Source organism: Oryzias melastigma, linkage group LG19, assembly GCF_002922805.2.
Source record: "Oryzias melastigma strain HK-1 linkage group LG19, ASM292280v2, whole genome shotgun sequence".
NCBI classification, from domain to species: Eukaryota; Metazoa; Chordata; class Actinopteri; order Beloniformes; family Adrianichthyidae; genus Oryzias; species Oryzias melastigma.
In genome coordinates, this window is record NC_050530.1 from 20,245,822 (window position 1) to 20,271,771 (window position 25,950).

At 44.9% G+C, this 25,950-nt stretch overlaps 1 protein-coding gene across 2 annotated transcripts in view; it reads right to left on the bottom strand.

The window, feature by feature from the left end:
* Nucleotides 1-214: 214 nt before the first annotated feature.
* Nucleotides 215-25,950, bottom strand: part of jmjd1cb (jumonji domain containing 1Cb) — a 107,750-nt gene continuing 82,014 nt past the window's right edge. For both annotated transcript variants that reach the window (XM_024298130.2, XM_024298131.2), the window contains 25 exons: nt 25,082-25,225; nt 24,477-24,518; nt 23,101-23,338; nt 20,802-21,359; nt 20,425-20,725; nt 18,397-19,303; nt 18,163-18,318; nt 15,636-15,799; nt 13,686-13,806; nt 10,993-13,378; nt 10,047-10,248; nt 8,055-8,269; nt 7,826-7,978; nt 6,635-6,724; nt 6,389-6,513; nt 5,224-5,682; nt 4,811-5,152; nt 4,569-4,737; nt 4,406-4,496; nt 4,209-4,339; nt 4,011-4,133; nt 3,791-3,930; nt 3,529-3,705; nt 1,417-1,548; nt 215-1,204 (listed from right to left, as the gene is read on the bottom strand). In XM_024298130.2, the coding sequence (XP_024153898.1) occupies nt 1,112-1,204; nt 1,417-1,548; nt 3,529-3,705; nt 3,791-3,930; nt 4,011-4,133; nt 4,209-4,339; nt 4,406-4,496; nt 4,569-4,737; nt 4,811-5,152; nt 5,224-5,682; nt 6,389-6,513; nt 6,635-6,724; nt 7,826-7,978; nt 8,055-8,269; nt 10,047-10,248; nt 10,993-13,378; nt 13,686-13,806; nt 15,636-15,799; nt 18,163-18,318; nt 18,397-19,303; nt 20,425-20,725; nt 20,802-21,359; nt 23,101-23,338; nt 24,477-24,518; nt 25,082-25,225 (7,659 nt within the window). In that variant the 3' untranslated portion in view covers nt 215-1,111. The remainder of the gene's footprint in view (nt 1,205-1,416; nt 1,549-3,528; nt 3,706-3,790; nt 3,931-4,010; nt 4,134-4,208; nt 4,340-4,405; nt 4,497-4,568; nt 4,738-4,810; nt 5,153-5,223; nt 5,683-6,388; nt 6,514-6,634; nt 6,725-7,825; nt 7,979-8,054; nt 8,270-10,046; nt 10,249-10,992; nt 13,379-13,685; nt 13,807-15,635; nt 15,800-18,162; nt 18,319-18,396; nt 19,304-20,424; nt 20,726-20,801; nt 21,360-23,100; nt 23,339-24,476; nt 24,519-25,081; nt 25,226-25,950) is intronic.

Genomic DNA, 25,950 nt, shown 5'->3' on the forward strand with positions numbered 1-25,950 from the left:
AAGGCTCAACAGCACCCTCTGGTGGTGGTGATTACACCGAGCAGCTGCGTGTCTCCACAGGATGCAGGTCGACCTGGTTGGATGGTGCAAAGCTAAATCAATTCAGTATGTTGCTGAATTATTAGTACTTCAGTGACCGTCCTCATCTTCACTCCAACATGTCCAACTCCTGATTCTGAAATCATTCAGGACTCCAGCAGAAATAAAGAGAAACTCTGATAAATCCATTTTAATGGAAAATGTAAAACCTTTTAGAACTTCAATGTACAAAGCATGTAACACTTTAAAATTTAAAACTGAAGCAAGCCATGTTTTAAAAAAATACCTTGGTTAATGTATATATGTATATATTTACACTTCATAATTCACTTTTTCATTTTAACCATTTACTTCAAAAGTTCACAATAGTAAATCTTAACAAAAGTAAGACAATTCTTTACTTAAATAAATTACATCTTTTCTGTAAATGTTGCAAATTTTACAGCAATCAGTTTTCCATAAAATGCTGTGAATCGGTGTAAAGCGTCTGCTTCTTTACATCATACAAATGTACAAAGTGGTGGTACGGTTTGGCAGTTCTGCTGCAGAAACTGGCTTTATGGCATGAGGACTGTGGAGCATTTCCAACCGTACAGGCATCAGCTGGTGTGTGTGTGTGTGTGTGTTCTCCATCACAGTAACAACAGGAACGACTGTACAGCTCACATTTACATGAATACTCATCAATACGTTTGTAATCACAAAAAATAAATACATCTGCACAGAGGGAGGGAAACGATGCAAAAACCCAACAGAACCACGACAGGAACAAAAGAGGACGAGGACAGAGGGAGTGAACAGAACAGCCTCTCAGAGGTCTGCCCCCCCGTAGATATTTGTACTGTTTATAACATCACAGATGTCGGTTTGGATCCTGATGCTGCTGCTGGTGATGCTGCTGGGATCAGCCAGATCTTCCCTTTGAGGGTCTGCGCCGAGGATGCTGCGCTGGGAGCACCCACAGGTGAGAGGGAGGGGCTACAGACAGCCGGCGTCTCACAGTCAGGACTCCTGCTGACCGCCTGCTGCATGTGAGGAGCTGCTGCGTCTGCTGGGCGGGGCTAAGCGGGGGTCATGACCCCTGATCCTCAGCGTCTTTGTCCGAGCTGCTCCTCTTCAGAGAGCTCACTGCCTCCTTCACACAGTGGTACAGGATGTTCTTCACCTGAGGGAGGAAGAGGAGAGTCAGAGCTGAAATCCAGAGCTCACCTGATCAACCATCTGTCTCAGAAAACAGCTCTGAAGGAGTTTAACCTCTGACTTTCTAACAAACACTTTCTAAATGTGTGAAGGAAGTCCTCAGTGTTTGCTTTCAAGTTGAAGATCAATGTTGCAGCTAAATATACTGCACGGCCTGGAAACAGCAGGCTCCTTCACCTGCAGCTTGTCCTCATAGTTGACCTCTTCTTTGTTGGGTCGGAGCTCCTGGGTCAGTTGGAAGGACTTGACGACATGCTCGGGGGACACAAAGTCATTGATGACCTGAACACAGCTGTGAAGGTTCTGGATCTGGAACACAGACAGGAGAACATGGAGGTGAGGAGCAGCCAGGAGCTCATGGAGCAGATGGAGCTGCGTCTCTGTGAGGGTTAGCCATGTTGCATCAACTGTCAGAGCAGATCTATGAATGTCTGGATGATCCTAATTTAACAGAGTCTCCCCATCAGCACTGTTGCCATGGTTACACTCTGTCTTTGGTAGTAAAGGAAAACATACCAAAGAAGGTTTTAGAATAAAATGCCACAAACACAATAGCGCCCCAGGACCCCTCACTGCATCTTATGTTGACTTAGCATTAAAACTGCATCATAGCATCTGAAACTTCTATTGTTTGACTCTGGAACACCTGATCTCTGATAGCTTCAGGTTCTTTCATAAACCCTTTGATAAGGTTGGAAGATTAATCCTCGATTAATACTAAAATATAATAGTTAATTTAGATTTGGACCGTCAACTTTAAATCACGATTAATTGCATTATTAACTCATTTAATCGCATTACTGCTAATAGTTAACTCGATTATCTAATTTTTAACTCAATTAATCGCATTTTTAACAATTAATTGCATTATTGCTTATAAACTTGAATAATCACATTATTTACCTCAATTAATCGCATTTGCTTATAGTTAACTCGATTAATTGTATTTTTTAACTCAATTAGTCACATTTTTAACTCAATTGATCGCATTTTGGTTATAGTTAACTCGATTAATCACATTTTTTGGACTTGATTAATCGCATTTTATAGTTAACTCAATCATATTTTTAACTCATTCAATCATAGTTAATTTGATTAATCACATTGTTTATCTCAATTAATCGCATTTTTGCATATAGTTAACTCCATTAATCGCATTTTTAACTTGATTAATCACATTGTTTAACTCAATTCATCGCATTTTTAACTTGATTAATTTCATTATTGCCTACTCGATTAACTGCATTTTTAACTAATTTAATAGCATTTTTAACTCGATTTATCACATTTTTTATACTTAACTCGATTAATCGCTTTTCAAACTCAGTTAATCACCTTTTTAAATCTATTAATTACACTTTAAACTCAATAGCATTATTGTTTATTGTCCTTGATTAATCACATTTTTAACTTGATTAAATGCATTATTGTTTATAGTTAACTCAATTAATCGCATTTTTAACTCAATTAATCGCATTGTTTATAGTAGACTTGATAAATCACATTTGTTAAACTCGATTAAGTGCATTTTTAACTCCTTTAATCGCATTGTTTAACTCGAGTAATTGCATTATTATAAATAGTTAACTTGATTAATCACATTTTTAACTCAATAATCGCACTTGTTTAACCCGATTAATCGCTATTATTGTAACATTATATTCAGAAAAGCTTTCTAAATAAAAATAAGTTGCTAAAACATTGATAGGGTCATTGAATTTGAAATGTGAGATTAATGCTGTTAAAACGTATTTTGCCCGATTATTTGTACTTGTGGGCTGCACGGTGGCGCAGTGGTTAGCGCTCTTGCCTCACAGCGAGAAGGCCCCGGTTCGAATCCCGGCTGGGACCTTTCTGTGTGGAGTTTGCATGTTCTCCCCGTGCATGCGTGGGTTTTCACCGGGGACTCCGGCTTCCTCCCACCGTCCAAAAACATGCTTCATAGGTTAATTGGTGACTCTAAATTGCCCCTAGGTGTGAATGTGAGAGTGAATGTGTGTGTGATTGAGGCCCTGCGACAGACTGGCGACCTGTCCAGGGTGTACCCCGCCTTCGCCCATCAGTAGCCGGGTTAGGCTCTGGCCCCCCGACAGGGACAAAGCGGTCAGGAAAATGAATGAATGAATGACAGTCTTATTTTTTATTTTGATTGATATCTGACCAAAAACACTGATTTTTTGGGTTGAATCTTTCATCTTGTTTGCATGGCCTCAGACCACGCCTCTCCGGCAGCAGCGCCCCCATGGGGCCGGTGCTGTCCAAAGCGCTGTGTGGTTCTGGGGGGCTTACCTGGTGCATGGCCCCTGCAGGTACGAGGACAGAGTCTCCGAGGAACTGAACGATGGTCCAGCCGTGGACTCCGTGCTCGTCCAGCAGCCGCTGGCGCTGCTTCCTGCTCAGGTACCAGGCCTGCTCTCTGATTGGGTCCTGGTCCGGGGGCGTGTCTGCTCCCTGCTCCTTGCTGAGCTGAGGAGGGAAAAACAATTCTGCTTAGGAGGAAGGTTTTCTTTTGAAGGAGCAGCGGTTTCTGGATTCCCACAGCAGAACCAACCTTGTGAAGGAACTCTCGGACTTTGTCGACGTCCTTGTTGAGGTAGATGTGCCACAGCGCTCCTGGAGTTTCACTCGAGTCTTTCAGTCTCTTTCGGACTCCTTCGTCCAGGTCCTCCTCTTCAAGTCTCTTCAGGACTCCTACAGACCGACACACACTTCACATCACGCTCTGCTGGTTCTGATGTCTCCAACAGGTCAACAGCTCAGGAGTCACATACCAGTTTTGGACAGGACTCCATTGCCTTTGGCTACTCCAACGTAGACCAGAACCGAGACCACGTCAGAGACTTCCAGGTGGAGGTTGGCGGTCCCAAAGTCCTGCTCCTGAGAGGCAGCTACACCTGCAGCCCCGACACAGCTCAGAGTGAGAGGTGGTTCTGAGTGAACCTGATGACCTGCAGAACGGATCCTCTCACCGTATGCGCAGCAGAGCCTCGGCCCCAGGTCTGGACGCACGAAGAAAGAAGGCAGATGAGAGGCCAGGTTGAGGGCCCCTTCAGGGTCAGAATACTCTGGAAGGGGGAGGTTCTTCATCAGGTCGTCATACCTGCAGAGAAAGTCAGACTGTTAGTATCATCTTCATGAGAGTGGAGTCAGGAAAGCGTGTTCCCACCGTGAGGGCATGAGGGCCATGAACTCCTCTCCGGACGGCCAGTCCTTCAGTCTGTACACCATGGACTCTCCATCCTTGGACTTTGGCCGCTCTGATCAGGCAAACATCTTTGAGTTAGACTCAGACACTATTAATCTTTAGTGGCTCTAACACTGAGACTTACTGGTGAGATCCTCAAATCCATCCCAGAACTCCTTGATGCCAGAATTTGACACGACCTGGTCTTTGCAGTTGAGGAGGTCTCCCTGGTGGTCTGCAAACTCCTGGTTGAAGGAGTCGGCCTTCCACAGGCTGGCGTTCAGTCTTTTGTGGATCCCCGACACCAGGACCGGCTTCACAAAGAGAGGACCGCATCAGTCAGACCTTCTGGGTGGAGCGTGGCTCCATGTGGAGGATGAACCTTACCTGTCCCTTCTTCCAGCACTCTCTGAACAGCTTCCAGTTGTTCTGGTTGCGGTGGTCTCGCAGCCACAGCAGCCGCCGGTTGCTCAGCCAGCTGTGGGGAATGCCCGGGTACTGATTGGTCGAGTCCTCTGGCGTTGATGCTGCTGGAGGCGCCGGCTTCTTCCTGTCTGCTTTGGCGTCGTCCGTGGCGGCGGCGGGGCAGGAGTTGGTTACCATGGTGATCTGCTCCTGCTTGATGGACAGCTTGGTGATGCTCTGGCGGCTGGCCGGGATTTTGTTCTCCACCACCGAAGCGATGATGTCATCCAGGATGTTGGGCATGGCCTGGCCCCCCTTTCCAGTCTGAAGTGTAGAGGTCAGAGGTGAGTCATGGAGCGGGTCTGACAACAGAGGAGCAGGACTGGGATGTGTACCTGTGAGGCCGTGGAGTAGACCGGTGCGAAGGCGATTCCTGCATCCGTGGAGCCCAGCTTCAGCTTCCCCGCCGTGGTGGTGAGCAGATCCCGAAGCGTGGAGCCCTGCTCGGCGCCGCTGCCCACCAGTGAGGAGGTCTTACACTGCTGCAGCACCTCCAGGGCGTCCCCGTCTTTATCCTCCTTCAGAGCTTTCCCCAGCAGCACCGACTCGTTGTTCTCCTTCTTTTCCTCCCTGGATTTCTGCTCCGCCAGATCAGCCAGGAAGTGCAGGGGGGACTGAGACTCCGGCGGGGTGACGGAGGCGCCCCGCCCCGCGTCGCTCCCTGGACTGCTGCCCCCTCCCCCCGACCCGTTGGTCTCCGCCTTGATCCCTCCGTGTTCGGAGTTCTGAAGGGAGCCTTGTTCGGCCTTCACCAGGGACAGCTTGTTACTGTGGTTCAGAACATTCTGGAGAACCTGGCAGACAGAAAGATGCTGATCACAGCTCTGAGAAACACCTGAACACGCTCAGACCTCAGCACATTCATCCCACGAACAGCTGCACGCCTCACTGACATTTTGTAAAACTAACATACCTTCCTGACAAGTTTCATTTTTAATCTTACACAAAAACATGCTTACAGTTTTTTTGTGTTTCCTGGTATCTGCAACCTCAGCATCTGCTTCCCTGCATTTACCTCCAGATCATCCTCTGATGGATTCATTCCTGATCCACCCTGATCTGTCAGACCCCAACCCAAAATAAAATAAAGATCTGTTTTATCTAGTGATCTCACGGCTGAGCAGCAGCATCCGTCGGTTAATCCGAAGGTTAATAAAACAAAAATAGGTGAAAACTTGGATCTGTTATTTCAGAATTGGCTCAGGGTCAAATACAGCCTAATTGGGACATCCCTTCCTGCACACACCTCTTCATCTCTTTCTCCTCTCTGCTGCTCTGGACTGTTGACCCTAAGAACTTAAACTCCTCCACCTCCTCTCTAGACCAAACCTCCACCTGCTCTCACTACAGATCATCTGCAAACATCAGAGTTAATATTGTGCTGACATGACTGTCATTCAGAGGCGTGAATAGCATCATTAGTAGCTGTCATGCTTTGCAGCAGCTCCTCCTTTCCTGCTGAGAGCTGCAGGGATGTTCAGCTTTTGGTCCTGGTGGTACCTGTGAGACTCCGTTAGTGACGGGCAGCTTGTTGAGGGCGTTCTGCTTGCTGGCGCAGGAACAGTACGACTTGATGTTGTGTTTGTCTCTGAGGAAGTGCATGGAGGTCACCAGCTCTGTCAGCGCTGAAACGTCAGAAAGAGAAGGTCGCATTTTTACTGTCCACGATTATTCTGCTGTCTTTAAAATGAACTGACCTCACAAGAGAACAATAAAGTCAGGTCAGCTGGGAGAAAACATCATTACCTGTGCCAGGTATGATCTGAGTGGGCATGAGGTGCTTGTGATCGTGGGGCTGACCTTTGACACACTTCAGCCAAACGTAAAGTTCTTTATCTGCAGGGATGCATGAATATGAGAACTCTGTTAGAAAACCCAAATATCTTTGGTTGATTTACTGTAACGAGCCGCTTTTCTCCTTTAAAATCTACTGGAATGATGGTGTTAATGGTTGAAAAGTAACACTATGCTAAAGATTTTGTGTTCACTAGTTTTGTTTAAAATGGATCCATTTATTAGAATAAAAAAAGAAGTAAGGAAGCAACTCTTTGTTCTGCATCTAATCATATATATATGCTCTTAATGCATTTTCAATCCTCAGACTGCCTCCTAGTGGAGCCAGAGGGGGATTGCATTTCTTCCAGCTGCAGAGAAACGCAACTTGAGTCAAAAGTAGAATCAAAAATTTAAAATGAATTTTTCACACATTTTCTAGTTGAGGAACACACCAGAATGCATGAGGAGTGATGTTAGAACCTCGGCTGAGCTAACAGCAGCTCACTGACCGCAGTAGAAAGAAGTTTGACTATAATGTCAGACACACTGGAATTGTCTGACTTTTGATCTGTTTACAAGGAAATTATGAGAATGGGAATTTAGGAAACTTCTAACTGGTAAGAAAAGATCTTCTGCAGCTCCACGTCTTATAGCCAAAGCTAATGCTAGCGTTAGCATTAGCACAGATTCAAAGAATAAAATCATAATTACCTTCATAATTAAACAAGCAGCATTGAATGAAGTCCTTGTAACCTTTGTCTAACTTTAACCAGGTTGTCAGAGAGAAATAATCCACGACTGGTTTAATATCATCCAGAGGAATTTAGAGAAACAGCTGAGCTGCAGTTCTGACTGCAGACAGGATTACTGATATTTGTTCTCTGATTTGTGACTGATCTAAGAGGAGGAAACCAATACACCAGGTAGGACATTTATATTATAAATATTGCACACATTTCGGTTACGATTGGTTTGGTTGCGTTTTATTATTAATGTAAAATTGCTTTTAAAAGCGTTCAGCAGTCAGCTTTGCCGTTCTAAACCACAGACACCGAAAGCGACTCTGCACATGACCGGCGATGTGTGACGTCACGTGAAAGTGTCTATAAAGACCTAAGACAGATAACATGTCAGAATTTGTTTGGAAATGAGAATACTGACCCTTGGAACTCTTTCTCTCCTTGGCCTTGTAGCAGTCCAAGCAGACGACAAACCCACACTTCTGACAGACCCAGTGGATGTTGAAGAGCGTCGCTTCACATGCATCACACATCTCCCTCACCCCCCTCACGGCTCGCTTCCACGCCATCTTGGCTGAAAAACACACGGGGCAGATTTCCTTTAGACATGTAGCTGGAGAAAGTCAGCCAGCTATTTCAGAGCAGCTCACCGTCCTTCTTGACCCAGCTGGCTGCAGTGTTTTCAGTCATCACCATCTGACAGAACTTGTCCCCGATGAAGCCCAGGATGTACTTGGCGGTGGTTTTATCCAGGTGGGGGTCTTCCACCGCTCCGGGGACCCACAGGGCCAGAGCCTCATCATCAAACTGGTCTGGAGCGGAGAAGCCGTCCATCCGGATGACTCCGTTCTTACTGAAGGACAGCCTGTGAGGGGGCAAACAAACTGCACTTTCAGAAGACAGGTTCATCTATCTTCTGTCAAATGCTGGCGGGGTAAGTGTTTCACATCCTGATTGGTTGCTGACCTCATCAATGTCCTCTGGATCTCCTGTGCAAATCTACATAAGCCTTTGATTGGGATCAATGAAAATGCTAGTCCTCATAGCTGAAGATGCTGAAAATAATAGCTAAAAACGCTGAAGCTGATAGCTAAAAATGCTGAAAACGATGACTGAAATTGCAGAAGTGAATAGCTGAAAACGGTGAAGTTGATAGTTAAAAACACTTAAGCTGATAGCGGAAATCACTGAAACTGATAGCTGAAAATGGTGAAGTTAATAGCCAAAATCACCGGAGCTAATAGCTGAAAAGCCAAAACAGCTAGCATGCAGCTGAAATATTAGCTGAACTCCAAACTAGCCTAAAAAATCTTAGTAAATGCCAAAACAGTCCAAAAAGCAGAATGTCAATTTTTAAAATGTTAAAACTGTAACTTTTTAACATAATTATGAATAATAAAAAGGCAGGAATATTATTCCAGAATAAATCAACTTAAACCTTAAATAACTTTCAATATTTTACTCTCCATAAAATATATTTTGTCAAAATTATATAAATTAGAAATAAGCACAAGGTAAAATCGGGTGATTAATAAAAATAAAATAAAATGACCAGGAGGGCCGGATCCGGCCCCCGGGCCTTGACTTTAGTGTGTAAAGTCTGTAGTGACGAGTTTACAGCCTTAAAACATGAATATTGCTTTCTGTACTTCCAAAATAAACTTTTGTCATTCATGGGGGAACTGAACGGCAGTGTTATCTGTGGTGTTAATGTGTGCTATCACGTCATCTTAAATATAAAAAACATTTTAGAAAGTTTTATTTTGAAAGTATAACAGAAGCTTTATTTTGAAACCCGGGCCTGTTTTCCATTCTTCCAGCTTTCTGCTGCGTGAAGCTTGTGGTGTGGAGGGATGGACATCAGACGCAGAGCAATGCTGAGTAAACATTCTGATTGATTATTGAACGTTCTATTTTTTGTCAACGTAACACTAATGCAGGAGGACCAGTGGAAATCAGGCTTCAAAGGTAGATAAGGACTGAAGAAGACCAGACAGGAGAAGCAGAAAAGACGTTAAACTTTTCATTAGAATATAGAACTGTGTGTTTATCCTCTCGATGAAGAGTCAAAGCCTTCACACTGCACTTTCCTAACTGACAGCATCTCTCCATTAACTCAAAAAGTTCTTCTTTTTTATATCTCTGAGCTAAAAAAAACATCTCAACCACAGCTTCCTCCAGCTGCAGTAGAGCTTCATGATCATCTTAGTAAAAGTCTGTCAGATGGAGGAGACGATAGACAGGAGGAAGAGGAGCAACAGTGAATCAGTGAGGAAAAGATTATGAAGCAGAAATCCTCTTAGGCAGAGTTATCTCATTAGGATCCAGCCTGCAGCTGCAGGTCCTGCAGACAGGCTGGGAGTGTGGGCTGCACATACGCAGATCCAGAAGGTAACCACAGACTTCCTCCAGTACAACCCTCCATCACACCATAATCACCTCTTGAAGAGGTCAGGAGGACAGATGTTTATTTACAGGCAGACACTGAGCAACAGCGAGATAAAAATCTGCAGAAGTGGTTTAACCTAAAGTCTACCCCAGCAGGAGGTAAAACCACACAAACAACATAAACTAGATAAAAAGTGAAATGAGGGGCTCTTCTTTTAATGAGATGGTGCAGGTGTAGGGGGGCCTTCATTTACCGTCTGAAATAGTAAAAGCGACAGAAGACAGGCGAGTGCGCTGGCTCCTCCCCCTTCTTGCTGCGGACCACCCGGCACTCCCGGCACTTCTGGAGGTTGGGTCCGATTTCTGAACAGGAGTCGTCTTGCAGAAACGACTCTCCGGTCTGCTTCAGCTTCTTGACCTTCCTCCAGTCCTTCAGCACGGAGCGGGGGATCCCATCTGAGCAGAGTTCAGAGTCACAACCACTTCCTGTTCAGCATCGTCATGTCGACCCAAACGGTCAAATGCTCAGAGCAGTTCTACAAGTTCAGCCTCACATTCATCAAACTGATGTCTTCAGAGAACAAACGTACCGAAGTTTTGTACCAGCATGTTATGAGTTTAGTTTTAAAGCTCAAACTCAACCACAGAAGAGGCCAAAATCCAAAACACACCTTAGGTCACGGGCCGAACTAGATAAATATTTATTGAACACTAAAACTACACCTTTAAAACTTTGAAACTGTAACTTTTTAACATAATTAGGAACTAGATATATAGCATTACCTGTGATAATGTTAGTGTGAATGCTGTAAGCTGAATTTGGCTAGTGCTGATAGCTGAAGATGCTGAAATTGATAGCTGACAACACTTAAGCTGATAGCTAAAAACGCTGAGGCTGATAGCTAAAAATGTTGAAGTTGATAGCTGAAAATGATAAGCTTATAGCCAGCTAAAATATTAGCTAAATGTCAAATTAGCCTAAAAATAATAATAAATAGGTTTGCCAAAACAGCTAGCATGTAGCTGAAAAAACAGCTAAACGTCACTTTTCTCCTTTACAATCTGCTGGAATAATTGTGTTAATGTTTGAAAAGTTACAGTAAATCAAAGAAAATAAACACTGGAGCTCCGGTATTACAGGGTTAAAAAAACGTGCAGCAGAAGCTCCACTCAGGTCATCAGAAAGCCTGCAGGACTTACTGCTGCTGGCCAGTTTGAGCTTCGTCTTCTCGCGGGCTGATCTGAAGATCCCGTTGGGCTTGAGGTCATCGTCCTCCTTGTCGTCTCCTTTCCTCCTGGCCATGTCGTTCTGCTTTTTCTTGTACGTTGGTTTGGGTTGGCGTTTGGCCCTGCCCTCCATCTTGCTCTCACTGCCGTCCGAGTCGTCTCCTGCGGTTTCCGAGCCGGAGTCATACGAACGCTTGTGGCCTCGCCTCGACGGTGGACAGGACTTCCTCTCCTCCCCACCAGCTCCAGCGCTCTTCTCCTCCACCTGCCGGTCTCTCTCCACTTTGCTGCCACTCTCCTTGCTGATGTCCACGTCGTTGGAGGTGGATGCGCTCAGGTTGACGGTGCAGGGTCTGATCATGTCAGACATGGCTGTGGTGCTGCAGGAGCTGGTTGTAGTGGTGAACAGCTTCTCTGCTTTGGTAGTGGTGGAGCTTGTAGTGGCGGTTGTGTTCTTGTCCTCCTCCGAGTGGCGAGTCAACCAGGCTTTCTTCAGCTTGTGGTAGTTGATGGGCTGTCCACAGCCAGCTGCAGCCAGCCCTGTCGACTGCCCGTTGGGGACGGGGCTGGACTTGCCTGGAGTCGTGCGGCCGGCCGCAGAGCCGCTACTGCTGCTTTCAACGGAGGAGGAAGAGCCCTGACTAGAGGAGGGTGGAGGAGTGGAACTGTGGTTTGGAGTCTTGTCAGATGACTCAGACAGGGTGGGGCTTCCCGTTGTTGCAGATGAAGGAGCAGTCGGGAGGCTGGTTCTTGACTGGGCTGCAGCCAGAGCTGCTTTGTGCTTCTTCAAGTGGATGAACGAGGAGGAGAACTGCTGAGGAGAGCCAGAAACAGAGTACGACGGCAGGGCGGGGCTTTGGCTGGGGAGGGAGGCTCCTGTGGAATTGGTTTGAGGCAAAGACAAACCTGAAAATCTAGCATGGGAGTCAATCGCCACATGGTTCTCTCGCTCTTTATCTGCAGCCGACTGGCTGAGCGCCCAGCCTCCAACACCAGCTTTGACCTCATCCCGAGGAGAAAATGCTGACTTTGAGGTTTTATTCTGCACGTCAACAGCTGATGAGACTACCACAGCAGACCTGCTCAGAGAGCTGGTGGAACTCAGAGGTCCGTGCATGAAAGAGTTCTTACTTTGGGCGCACTTGTCCTCCATGTTGGGCAGAGGCTGGATCACCCTTCCAGCTCCAGGCTCTCTTCTACTTTCTCCAAACCTCACAGATTCCCCCTCCAGCTTGGAAGGGTAGAATCTCCCTGAGGGGGGCTCCTTATGAACGATAGCACCAGATCTGTTAGCACCAACAAGACTGTCGTACTTAGTGGACGTTGGACCCACGATGACTGAGGCCACTGCTGCCGGAGGCTTCCCCCGCGATACGTCATTCTCCCTGGGGAACAGAGCGTCCCTTCCCTGAGTCATTGTTCTGCCTCTCCACCCATCTGCCATCACGTCTCCGCTGGTGGGCGGAGCCACAGAGGTCACCGCAGTACTGACCCTGTGACTTTTGATGTCCCTGAGTTCAGGCAACAATGTGGGGGGCTTCTGCTGCTCCACCAGCGTTTTGGTACCGGCCATTGCCAGGCTGACCGGCTGGATGGGTGTGAGGGTGGGTGGAGACAAACGTCCAGCGAAGCCAGCTCTCTCCTTCTCCCACTCCTTCTCCCGCTCCACAGCGTCTTTGCAGTCCAGCGCCTGCTGTGTGGGGGGGTGGAAGACTGGAGCCCGGTAGAGAGACGGCATGGCCCTGAGCTGGTGCTGCTGGTGGTGGTGGTGGTGGTGATGGTGGTGGTGGTTGGAGGGAGAAGGAATGGCAGGACTGCAGCGTTCTAACCTGTCTGCACCTGTGTGATGCTGCTGTTGGACCAGAGTGACCTGCTGACTCAGCTGTTCTGTGATTTTCCCTGCTAGACCCTCTCCTCCCTCTGGCTGGTGCTTTATCAGGGGGGGCGGTTTGGAGAGGGAGGCTTTGGAGCTGTAGCTTCCCAGAGACTGGATTCCCTGACTCTGCACAACAGCTCCAACGCTGGTCACCATCCCGGCAGAAACCTTCTCGTAGTAAGGGCCCATCTCCTTGGAGGGATAGAGTCTCGGAGGCTCGTTCACCACGCTGTTGGACAGGGTGGTGAAGTAGTTGCTTTTCTCCGAGTGGATGATGTTTGGGTGGGTAAGGCTGGCCTTTGGGCTTTGGGAGGCGAGAGCTCGCACCGGGACCGGGAAAGCTGGATCCCTGCTCCGCTCCATCCCAGGGTCCATGGAGCGCTGGATCTTGGCGGTGAAGGGGGCGACCTCGATGCTTTCCTTCAGAATCTGACGATTCTCCTCTTTGTATTTTATGGCTCGGTCCGCTCCCTGAACTGCCTCCTAAGAGGAACACGGCATAAATTCAGAAGATGCTGAAGGGGGTAAAGTCTTTCACAGTAAAACCCACATTCACATGTCTGCATTTCTGATTCAGTTTTCATTAATGCTGAAGAGTTTTGACTCTTTTCCTAATCTACTCAGACTAAATAATGCCCAAAGGAAACACTGAGGAAAAGCAGAAACATCTCTATCATTACGTCTTATCATTTTGCTCAGTGTGTTACCTACATTGGCTAATAGCTCCTCAAATACCAGAGCTTAGTGTTTCTTCACTCTCAGTCTGCACAGTCTGGGTGTGTGTATGTACCTGTGGGTTTGCCAGGTGGGCTTTGCTGTGAGGATCCAGGTAAAGACGGTGATGGAGGACATCTTTACCCGCTGGAGTACGACTTCTGTCCACCTGGTCCTGTTTCAGCTGCGCCAGCGTCCTGGTGAGGTCAGAACGGTCATTTTTACCCACGTCTCTGCACACGGCCCGATCACAATACTGTTTGAAAAATGAGCGCCACCTCTGCATTCCCACCACGCCTGGTTTCACTTATAGAGAGGTTGAACCTCCTTTTCATCCAGATAAAATAACTAAGCTTTGCACAGAGTAAGTGGAACTAAAAGCCATGCTTAAGACCATGCAGACTTATTGTGTGATTGCTTAGTAAGCATTCACACTATAGTTATTCTCCTGCTCCTTTCTGTATGTTTTCACCACATTAATACTCAATCACACTTCATGCACTTTCAGTAATCTTGGTATCAAAACATTCAGCTCATTCAGAACATTACTGCTTGTATTTTTGGTATTTATAAACTTTATAGTTTTTGAAATATTGAACAAAATATGCCCCATAGGAAATGAATGAGAATGTCTTCAAATGTCTTCAAACATTTTAAGTAGATTAGCAACAAGCCTTTAAATATATGCATGTTCTATGTTTTCACCTTTTATAGTTGCTTCAAAAATTTTGAGTTAAGCTGATATTTTAGCAACATGCCAACGTGTTTGGTTGATTTGTTATCTACTGGAGTCTTTAAGCTAATTTAGAGTTCAGCTTCTGTTTTAGCAACATGCTAATGTTTTTGACTAATTTAGTTTACTGAGGAATTTTAGGCTATTTAGGAGTTTAGCTAGTAGTTTAGCAACTTGCTAGCTATTTTTTGGGCTAATTTGGCATCCACTAAGGTTTTTTTTATACTAATTTGAAGTGTATTTTTTCCAAATTGGCATGTATTAAGGATTTTTAAGCAATTTTCCTACAAATTTGTCAGAAATTTAGGTCAGTTTCAGCACTCTTTCATAGTTCTTTAATTAAATTTCAAGTTTCCTTAGCAAATTTAATATTTTGCAAATAGCTTTTGCATTTTTCAGCAAATTACATCACTACTTTCAGCAAAAAGCATTCACGCTAGCATTATTGAAGGTAATCCAACTTTTCTAGTCTCACTTTGATTTCTGTTCAAATCAAAGTACTAAATGCTGCAAATGCGTCTCCAAACATGCAGACCGGCTGAAGGGAGAATTAAATGAATCAGAGCTTTTATTTTGCAAAAAATACAGGTGTGTTATGAAAATGTGGCATAACTTTAGCAGAACATATTCAAAGTCCAGCCTCCACATATGCTGTCAGCTATGCACATGTTGTGTGTGGAGAAAAGGCCTCGTCTGCGGTCACCATGTTTAAAAAGTGATCCTCTCCGACTCCACCATCACTTCATGTGATGAGTGTCTGCATCTTTGAGTTAAGTACCTGGAAGCCCTCACAGCTTCATTCCAGTTATTTCTGCTGTGCAGACGTGGAGTGGCGTTCGGAGGATGGCGCTGATCACACGAGTGAGGCTCATCTGAACGAGCAGAATTCTCTCTGAACCTATATAATATGGGATTAGTGCTACTTCATCTAGCTGACCCAGAATTCCCTGTCTGTGGCCTCGGGGATAACGCAGCCCTCTCTGCGACCTGTGTGAATGATCAACATACAGCTTTAATGCTGCTACTAAGCCTGCTCTGTTCAGGAAGGTCTCAAAGGGGCTTCAACATTTAAGGAGAGATGTAAGCCCAGAACAATAATTCTTCTGCATGTCAGCTATGGAAAGAGCTTAATCTGAGTTTATCCTAAAGGTCGTGTGAAAGAACAAAAGCTGTGATTCCTGCTGAAATTAAACTGAGCAGGATTTGAGCAGCTAATTCACGCTTAGAGTCAAAGACGTTCATCTGATATGTGCTGGTGAGGCTGGATCAGGCTGAGGAACAAGTGGGACTTACTCTTTCTGAATGCTCATGCTGGCCTTCGTCATTGAAGGGCTCGAGTGCGTGGTCATCTTCACTGGGGGGCGGTGGGCATCGGCGCTGGCGGGGCGGACTGGAATGTGGTTTAGCAAACCCAGACTGTCACTAGCAGCCTGGTGCAGCCAAGGACTGGTGGTGTTCTGAAAACACACGTGCACACTCACTTAACATCACATCAATGAGGACAGTTGCTGTGAAAACCCTGGTTAGGATAAACACGTTCAAACGCTGCAGGAATATCCAGTGCTGGGGCAGCTTGTAACAGTTCGGCTGTGACTGTTTCAGCTGGATGCTGCAGTAGCATCCTTCACATCACTGAGCATTAAGGATGTTCAGGATTCTTCATGAATCAGTAAAAAAAAAGAAAAAAAAAGATTCAAAGTCGTATTTATCGGTGCAGAAAATAAAAAAAAAATCGGTTTGCCTACATTTAGAAATGCAGAGTTGATTACATTTCTTAATGCAGGCTCACCGTGTTTGCAGTGAAAGGACTGCATGCTCATCAGCAGTTCTAAAGCCATGATTTCAATTTTTCCCATTTTTTCTCAACACAATGAATTAAAGGTATTTTGAGACCAAGTATGCTTTCTCTTTGCTCCTTGTTGGTAAGGGGCAAAAAGAACAGAAAGCATTCAATACAAATAAACAATAATACTTAATACTGAAGTGATCACAAATCCTTTCATACTCGGTTTATGTTATGCTCTGTGTGACGGAACACTCCACACCCGCTCCGTGCAACCCCCCCACCAGCCGCTGAGTGCGACCTGAACATTCAACCTGGTTCAACACTTTTACGCATATTCGCAGAGGCACAATGACCAATCAGGGACTTGGATTTGGGAGTGGTGCGTGTGTAGCGTCCGCTTCAAAGCAGAAAGTGCCAAACATGATCATGAAAGAGAAATGAATCATTGCAGTTTGTTCCGGTTGGATTAATGTGACACCCAGACAGACATTGAAGAAACAGAGTCGTGAAAACAAAGAACCTGGAGCAACATTTGGTGGATTTTCACTGCTTTGACCTTTTGCTCTGAGGTTTTCTATTGTAGGTGGTGGAGGAGGAATGAACAGTAAAAATACAATAGAAGAAGAATCTCCTCCTGCTGACACCTGTGTGAGCGCTCTGCTCCGGTGTGGATACCACCTGCTGAGCGCACGTACATAAACCAGCGTAGAGCGCGTTCTTGAATGCAGACAATTTGATGTAAGGGACAACCTTAATTCATTGGGTTGAGAGAAAAATAATAAAAATCGAAACTTTAAAACTGCAAATTGAATCGTGGCTTGACTGAGACGTTCCATCCCTACTGAGCATGAATGTTGGCTCTGCTCTGCTCACTCATTGCTGCTTATCCTCAGACCAGAGATTGTTCAGCTTCCTCTGGTCTTTGGTCAGAGGTCATCTCTACATAGAAGTAGCATTTCATGGATAAACATCTGTAACAGCTGCACAGAATGAACAGAAGGCTGAATTTCTGCTGATGGAATAGCAAACAAAATGTTAGAAAATTACATCTGAGGCAAAATGAAGGATCCAGATTTTTAGAGATCATGTTGCTTGGCAACAGCAGACCTGGTGACTCCACCAGCAGCATCAGAAGTGGTTTGAAATAATTTAGGTGATTACAAAAGCAACATGTGAAAAGGCTTTTTTAGAAAAACACCAGTCTGGAGCTCAGCTGTTAGACGGCTCCTCACAAACAACTGCTGCCTTCAATCGTTTTCTAAAATAAAACTTATTTCAGAATCGGATTAGAAATTGAAAAGAAAAAAACGTACATTGTTTTTTTCTCTCTGGAGCCTGTTAGATATTTCTCTGTGGTGCGGGGGTTTGGGGGACCCCTACACTAAACAATCAAGAGACATCCAATCTGACCCCTCCCACTAGTGAGCACCCTTCCACAAAAACACAATAAACTACATCACAGAGAGGTGTTTTATATGAGAGAAAAAACACTCACTCTGATTTGTGCGTGGGTAATTATTGATTTTGTGCATAAGTAAAAAAATTACAAAATTAAAAATAAGTACAAAATCCAATTTACACATGCACAAATTAAAATGACAACAGCTTGAAACTAATTACACACACAAAACTTGAAAAATGACGCACAAATCACCTCTTGGGCACACACAGCACATCAGTTACGCACAAATCTATCATTAGACTCTTTTTACGTCTCACAAATTCGTCCATGAGTGATGCGTTTACATACTACTAGAATGCTTGTTCATCATAGTTCTCTTATCAGCCGTTTTAAACTTACATAGTGAATAATATCTGGTAAACCATTTTCCCACTTTCTTAAAAAGATATTTCCGATAGTTAATATAAAAAAGGGCTGTGATTGTTAGACCGACCCTGGCCCCCCATCAAAGAAGAAAACAGTTTGGGGACCGCTGCTTTAGACCAACAATACGTTTCCAAACCAAAGAACAACAACGTCAGGAGAATTTTACAGATATTTAACCAACTCAGACCAACAGAGACGGGACTCACCCTCCTGAGGGGGCCGTCAGAGTTCACAGCAGTTTCAGAATGGATCCACTTAGGAGTGGGAGGCAGGTTGAGTCCTGGGGGGTATGACGCTGGTGTTCCGTTAGGATACTGCCACAGGATGGGGTAAAGGCTGAGCCCCGGCGTCCCACTGTGACCCTGAAAATGACGGTCTTATTAACCTCAAACACGACAGAATTCAGACTCACACCTGAGTTTCCCATGTCAGAGACACACCTGTAAGAATTGCTGCTGGTGTGTGGCTGCAGGGTGAGCCAGGGCGAGGTGCCCCAAACTCCCCGGAGACTCCAGTCGAGCGTGACTCCCCAGGAGGGATGTGGCTGGAGGGGGCATGGCCGGCAGCATTCCAGAAGCCAGGAGGTGGGGGTGAGGTAGGGCGGAAGAGTGAGGAGGAGCCAGCAGGTGCGACGTCGCATGGGGATGGGATGCGGGGGTTAGGCAGGGCGAGTGGGGTGAGGAGGGGTGCAGGGGGTGCAGGTGGGGGTGCAGGTAGGCTGCCACGTGATTGGAGGAGCTGGCAGAGATGGAGGTCTCGGCGTCAGACTGAACCAGTGCTGGATCCCTGTAAACAGTGAAGGTCTCGTTCTTGTCGATGATTAGGGGGCTCTTGGTGCTGCTGCCCGTGGTGACTGCGCCCGCCTCCGACCTCATGACTACAGGCTTAAAACTGGACCTCTGAGGTTCTGCTGGCTCTTCCTTGGTGGGTAGGCGTGCGGGTGGGGGGGAGGCCTCAGAGTACCTCATTATTTTATGCTTGGAGATGTCCGGGGATGTGTTGGGTCTGGGTTTGGAGACATCCAGCATGCTGGGGCTGGGCTTGGCCTTAACGTCAGCCGAGTCAGTGTGGTGCTGGTTCTGGGAGGAGCTGGGAGACTTCTGCCTTAAGGACTCAAACTGGGAGGAGCTGGGGTTTGGACTGGGGCTGGTTTTGGATTTGACCGAGTCTGTGGGGGCGCTTGAGTTCATTTTGTAGGGGGGTAATTTTTTTGCCTCGTCTGAAAAAGCTGGAGCTGTGCTGGAGGGGGTGGGTGTGTACTGCTGCTCATGCTGCTGTTGAGGATGGGGGGGGACGTTTTTCTCCTTCTCCGTTACAGCCAAGCTGTCATTCATGGAGGAGACTGATCTGAAAAACCAGAAACAGAGTCACAAATATTGGATGAAACTGGTTCTTCTCAAAGACATCAACAGAAACACCAGGACGGATGAAAACCTGAGCCATCCTGCTGGGTATGAAACAGTTCACTCTCATCATCAGCTTCAGTCTTCAAACATGTGAGGGTTGAGCTCAGGGTTCATTCACTCATCTTTATGCTTTAAGCCATGTGAACAGCTGCTTCACAGGTTGTGGATGAAACTGAAGGTGCAAGTTTGATGGGCTGAGATTCTCGCATTTTGGACTCTTCAGGTTTTCATGAAGCTTCAGTGAAACTGAATTTTCTTTATATTTCCTTAAAAAAACTGCTGCATTGTGTTACTTCACACATGCATGGTTATAAATGCAGTCTTTTCAGTAGAAGCTGTTCCAAACCGTTAACAATAAGAGAGCCCTGCGACAGACTGGAGACCTGTCCAGGGTGAACCCCGCCTTCGCCCATCAGTAGCCGGGTTAGGCTCCGGCACCCCCGCGACCCCGAAAGGGAAGAAGCGGTCAAGAAGATGAATGAATGAGACACTTCTCTACTAAAGACCAGGTTTCTACAATCTTCTTTGAATATGTGAATGTCATCAGTGTTCTATATAGTCGAGTCAACCAATCGGGGACTAAGCTTTGGCTTGTGATGCGTTGATAACGTGATCAGTGGGTGGAGTCCAAAATCAACATGAAGGAGAATCGGATCGTTCTCCTCTTGAACTTCATGGTAATTTTCTTATTTTCATTAAGACAACAACAATATTCAGACAGACAGAAGTACCGCTGAAAGCGTCTGCCATTCAGATGCAGCTCCTGCAGAAGATGGTGAAGCTTATGGAGTCTCTGAATGATCTCATGAACCCAGACATGGAAATATGATTACAAAATGCGTTTGTAGAATACCTTTTAGTAAATAAACCTGATCTCTCAACATCATCTTGGTCTTTCATGCATTGTAAATGAAATATACAGTCAATGCTTCCATGTAGCAATCAGGCTAAAAGCTATAGACAGTAGCTCCTCCCACACGCAGCTTGAGAGGAAGGAGTTTATCATCAGAACTAGACCCATCTGATCCCTGCAGAATGCAGAGCTCCTCCCCCTGCTCTCACCTGATGACTTCAGACGAACCAAACTCCATTTTGCTGCTCTTGGCTGGCGTGACACTGCCTCCCATGAAGCCGTGCTGCTTGACGTGCGACTCCACGTCCGTCCTGCGACACCCCTCTGATGGAGAGGAGGCGGGGGGCACAGGAGGCGATGACACGGGAGAGGGGTTGAGCGGGAGGTACGGCGAGAGGGCCGTGGACTCGGCCTTCTGGGACGCCAGCAGCGCTGACACGGCCTCCGAGCTCTCTCTGTGCACGGTGGCCTGGGCATCATCTGTGATGTCAATGACGCCGCCACCCGGAACTGGAACAAACGGCAACAGAACATTAGAAGAGAGAAGAGCTGGATAAGGGCTCTTCAGCAGATGAATGCAGAGTACCTTTCACAGTGTTCTTGATGTTCTCCATGGCTCCACCCTGGCTCATATCCACCATCAGCTGCGACTGCTGAAGAGGAGACTGAGTGATCTGAGTCACTGCCACCAGCTCTTCCTCCTCCTTTGTCATCATTTTTACTGAGTCCTTTAGCACACTCTTCTTCAGCTTCTCTGCTGCCTCCATGTCTGCCCACGGGGATAAGTGACCAACGAGAGAGGAGGAGTCATTCATTTTAGGTCCCTTCACCCCTGGCTTCTCCTCCTCCTCCTCCACTTGGGAAATGGTACTTTGTACCTCATCACTGCTGCGCATCTTTAGTTCATTCTCAGAGTTTGCCTCTGAGGAGGAGGAGGAAGAAGAGGACGAAGATGACAGGGATGAGGAGGAGGAAGAGCAGCAGGATGAGTCAGTGGTTCTCTTGTTGTGGAGGTTTTCAGAGTCGCTGCAGTCCGACAGGTCAGAGGTCACTTCAGTCTTCAGCCTCTTTAATCCTGCTTTCTTCTCATCTTCTTCTCCTTTCCTGCGTTTGTTCATCGTCTGCTTCACTTTGGCCTTGGACTCTGAACAAACAACAGATAAAAAGTGGGTTGGTACCGGAGCTCAGCCAGCAGACAGGGTGTTCCTCAGGACCGCTGACGGCAGGGGGAAGATTCTGCCTCTCCACAGTTTGTTAGAAATGAGTGAGATCAACAATTAAAAGTCCTCTGATCTAGGGCTGGGTTGATAAAATCAATTAATCGATTTGAATATATATAAATATTGAATAAATATATTCAAAACTAGGGATCCCCGATCAGGTTTTTTTGGGCACGATCCAATTCTGAGTCATTCGATTTGGTATATTTGCCGATACCGAGTCCCAATACGATACTTTATGCAATTTCTTCATGTTTTAAATGTGTTAAACAGATTTGTGTTGTCTCCTATTTATATATCATTAACCTTATTTTATCATTAAAAACTAACTTAAATAGAGCACTTACGTGAAGTTGCTTTAATGAACAAGTAAAAATATGCAACTATAAACTCGGAAAAAATAAAATTTTCTTGTTATACAAGTGATAATTAGTCATGTGATAAAGTTTAGTGACTTTAGCTTTAATATCTTTAGAGCTATTGAACATTTTTGACCAAATGTGATTCCTGTTCTTAAAAATAAATTATGACTTTGTTTTAGCATGAATTTGATGATGAGTGTTCATGAATAGCTGATATCATTATTAGTTTTCATTTATTCGTTTTTTTCTTTTTTTAGATTATGTGCTTATTTTTTAAGTTCTTAAGACATCACATTTTCTGTTTTATTACCACAGTAGTTAATTTTCTTAACTGTTATTTCTCTGTCAGATAAATAAAACAGGCATATCAAAGGACAGCTCGGGTCCTAAGGAGTTATATCATGGCGCTAGCATGTAGCAGTTAGCAGCTGCTGTTTAGCCGTCTGTCTGCAGCATGAAGAGCTTCACATTAAAAAGGAACAAAAACTGTCCCTTTCTGTTGGAATTCCTTTAGAGGTTGTTGTTTGTGTTAGGACAAACCAATGGAGAAACTTGCTGTCAGTTTAAAGGTTTTTAAAAGAGTTATTCATCCCAGAAGTCTGAATCTGTGATCATCTAGCTAGCTTGACTGAATTGTTTACGTTAGCCTTCTGCTTGAGCTGCTGCCGTTTTCTGCTGCGTTTTCTGGGAATAACATTTTGTGATCTGTTCATGACATGCAGACTTCTAGTGGAGTATTTATCCAGAATAATAAGATTGAAATATAAAGCTCTGATCATAATAAAAATACATTAAATATCTGATCCTTATCGGGGGACAAAGTTCGATTTCGATCAAGTCATCAACCAAGTGATCAGGCATGATTTCTGATCACTTGATCGGATAGTAACATCCCTATTCAAAACATATAGTAGATTATTAATGTATTTCTTAACAAATGTGTCTAAATGTCTAAACTCAAAATTGAATTGAATAATAACAATTAAAAGAAATCGGAATCTAATTGTTTCTGGAAATTCTAATCGATACCCAGCTCTACTCTGATCTGCTTGAATTACAACAACGAAGACAATCCTCTGCAGTGCTGCTGAACCCTCAATAACCGACTGATAAGTTTGGATATTTTCCTTTATAAAAACACCTTTTACCAGTTGCCACAGTGATGAGTCTCACTGTGAAATGACCTTCAATGCTCTGAGCAGAAACCATCAGACTGTGAAGATGACAGACTGTTTACAGAGCTGTCACGAAGCACCAATGAAAGGCTCTGGTTTGCTCTGCAGCAGAGGGATTCGCCGCTCACCTCGACCCGTCGCCTCCTTGTCCTCCTCTGGGACGCTGCTGTCGGAACCTTTCCTCCTGGAGGAGCGGGAGGTGCGCGGCTCTCTCTGCTCGCGCCCACTGGGGGAGTGATGCAACTGGTTGACTGCCAGCTGGACTTGCTGAGGCTGACTTTGCTGCTGGGGGGAGCTTTTAGGGTTGGGTCCTGATGATGTCATCACTGGGCGGGGGCTGTTCGCTTGAGCTCGTGTATAATGACTCTGGAAAGAAAAGAAATGAAAAAAGTCAAAAATCAAAAATCTTTAACATACTGTAACTATGTCCTCGAGCCGCTTTTCTCCTTCACAATCTACTGGAATGATCGTGTGAACAGTTGTAAAATTACAGTAAATCAAAGAACAGAAACACTGGAGCTCCGGTGTTAAAGGGTTAACACGCTCATGTGGAGCAGACCGTCCTCAGTAGTCATGGTCACATGCAGATGGAGCTCAGACAGCCTTCACACCAACACTGAAACCAGTGACATCTCCTGATCGAACTTCCAGATCAGTAAAGCTTTTAGCAGTCCATGTGTGTAAGACCACATCAGTTCCTATTCAAACATGGTTATTGACATTAAATAACACAGCTGACTGATAAAAACAAACACAGCTGACATCTACACTGGCTGCAGGAATGACAGCAGTCACATGACTCTACAGACTGTTCCCCTTCACTAGAGCATGACTAAAATCAGGTCTGTCTGTGAATAACTTCAAATGTTATTTTGTCATGGAATTATAAGCAGAATAAATATTTACAGTCAAGTTATCACACTTTTGACTCTGTGATACAAGACCTGAAACAGAATCTCGGTGGTGAGATTTTCCTAAGAATGATTTTGCTTGATCTGGTGACGGTGAGCCAAAGAGTTTGGATTTAATTAAATGAGCTTTCAAGACAAGCATATATATACATATACACACACACACTGTATTATCTGCTACTTTTTTCCCAGGTTTTGAACCATGCAGCTTATACAAAGGTGCAGCTACCTATCAAGTACAATTTTAGAAAGACAATCTTAAAAATGTTGGCAAAAAAGGCCCAAATATTCAATAATTCAGCATCTGTTGGGCTCTGCCACTTCTGCTCAGTTTTTAAAATGACTTGAAGTCCCTCCAGAGTTGGAGGCACTTTTTAAGCATTGTTAACATCACTGCTAATCCTCATTGAAAGTCATTTGTGACACTGAAGTTGGCACTTCAAAAGGATCATTTTTAGCATTCTTTTTAAGACTTAGTTCAAGGGGGTTCAGCCTCTTAAAACTAAGTTACAGTAAATGTGACAATCTTTCAGCATTCACACACAATTCTGAAGGAAAAGCATCATTTCAGTTTGATGTGAATTGAAGAATACCTGAGAGTTTCCAGTGGTTCCGCCGGGTCGGCCTCCTGCCATCTTTAGAGGGTCAGAAACAACAAAAATGAATGGAAAAAAGGAACAGAAATGAACAAACATAAAATGTGACAACAGAATAAGTTTTTTGTGTCAGCTCCTTTTGATAAACCAACATAAAGCCAAATAACAACAGTTAACTGTAGCCAACAAAGCCGTCACGCAGCAGCAGGGACTGTAACCAACCACTGTTATGTGAAGTTTATCTGTCAAATCAACTTTTAAGCTTTTTTCTGATTTTCTTTTGTTGATTTTTTTTTCATTCCAAAGCTTGTTTAATTGCAAATCTCATTGTAATAATGTTGTGGGCCTCCATCTCTTTGAGGTATACATGCCTGTGAAGCCAAAATGATAACATTCACGATGGTGCTGTAAGACGATCCAGTTTGGGATGGTTTGCTCTGAATTTCTCCTGTTCCTAAATATGCGTATGATGTGGCGTCATGAGTAGGAAATATAAGTTTGGTTGGGTCAATACCATCTAAAGAAATCCTAAATAATTCCTAAGAATAAAAACAAGTTTAGGCTGAGCACAGAGGACGCTTAAATCTTCTGTTTGTACTCACATGGGCTGTGTTACTGTTCTGGCTGGACCGCGACCTTCGTCTGGACGTGATGCCGATGTTCTCTCCTTTCAGCAAAGAATGGACCACGTCATCCAGGAAGGTCATCTGGACCATTGATGGATCCACGTTCTGAGGCTCTAGCACCTGAACGCACATCACACTCACATTTATCCCACAGCCATAGTTTGAACCAACTGCAGTCATCAGAGCATGCAAGCTTTTATTTCAGTTTCATAATACGGAAGAAATATTTTGAAACCATGCATTGGTTTCTCTGCTGCCACAGAGTCACAACCAGACTGCGGAGGTGTAATCCATCCCAGCATGTTCCCAAATGTTTGGCTGCAGTGATAAAATGCAGTAAATGTCACTGGGGTTTCAGCATTCAGACTGTTGCAGCTGCTAGTAAATGATCGCTCACCAACACTGCTCTACAGTTTCAGTTGTCGTGGTGAACGGTTGGGTCTAACCTTTTACTTTGTTGTTGGCAGCAGAAGTGTGTTTAGCATGTTTAACGGGCTCAGACAGCTGCTCACTGTCAGGGGATGTGAAAGTGCTCAGTTCCAGGATCTCTACGACACATGACTGGAGAACAGCAGCAGAACCTTTAAGTCATGGTTTCTCTTTTGGAGAACACAAGTGAACAAATTCAATCAAGAAATAAGAAAGAACCCAACAAATTATATCTTGGTAGGACAAAATCATTTGTTTTTTACTTTTAAATTGCCTGTTTTCTTACTGAATTTATTCCACCATTGATGACTCAGCCTTAGTCCAGTATCGCATCAAGATTACAATAATATTTAGTAAAACCAGAAGATAAATATTTAAGAAAATTTTCCATCATTTTATTGCAAAGTTGTATCATT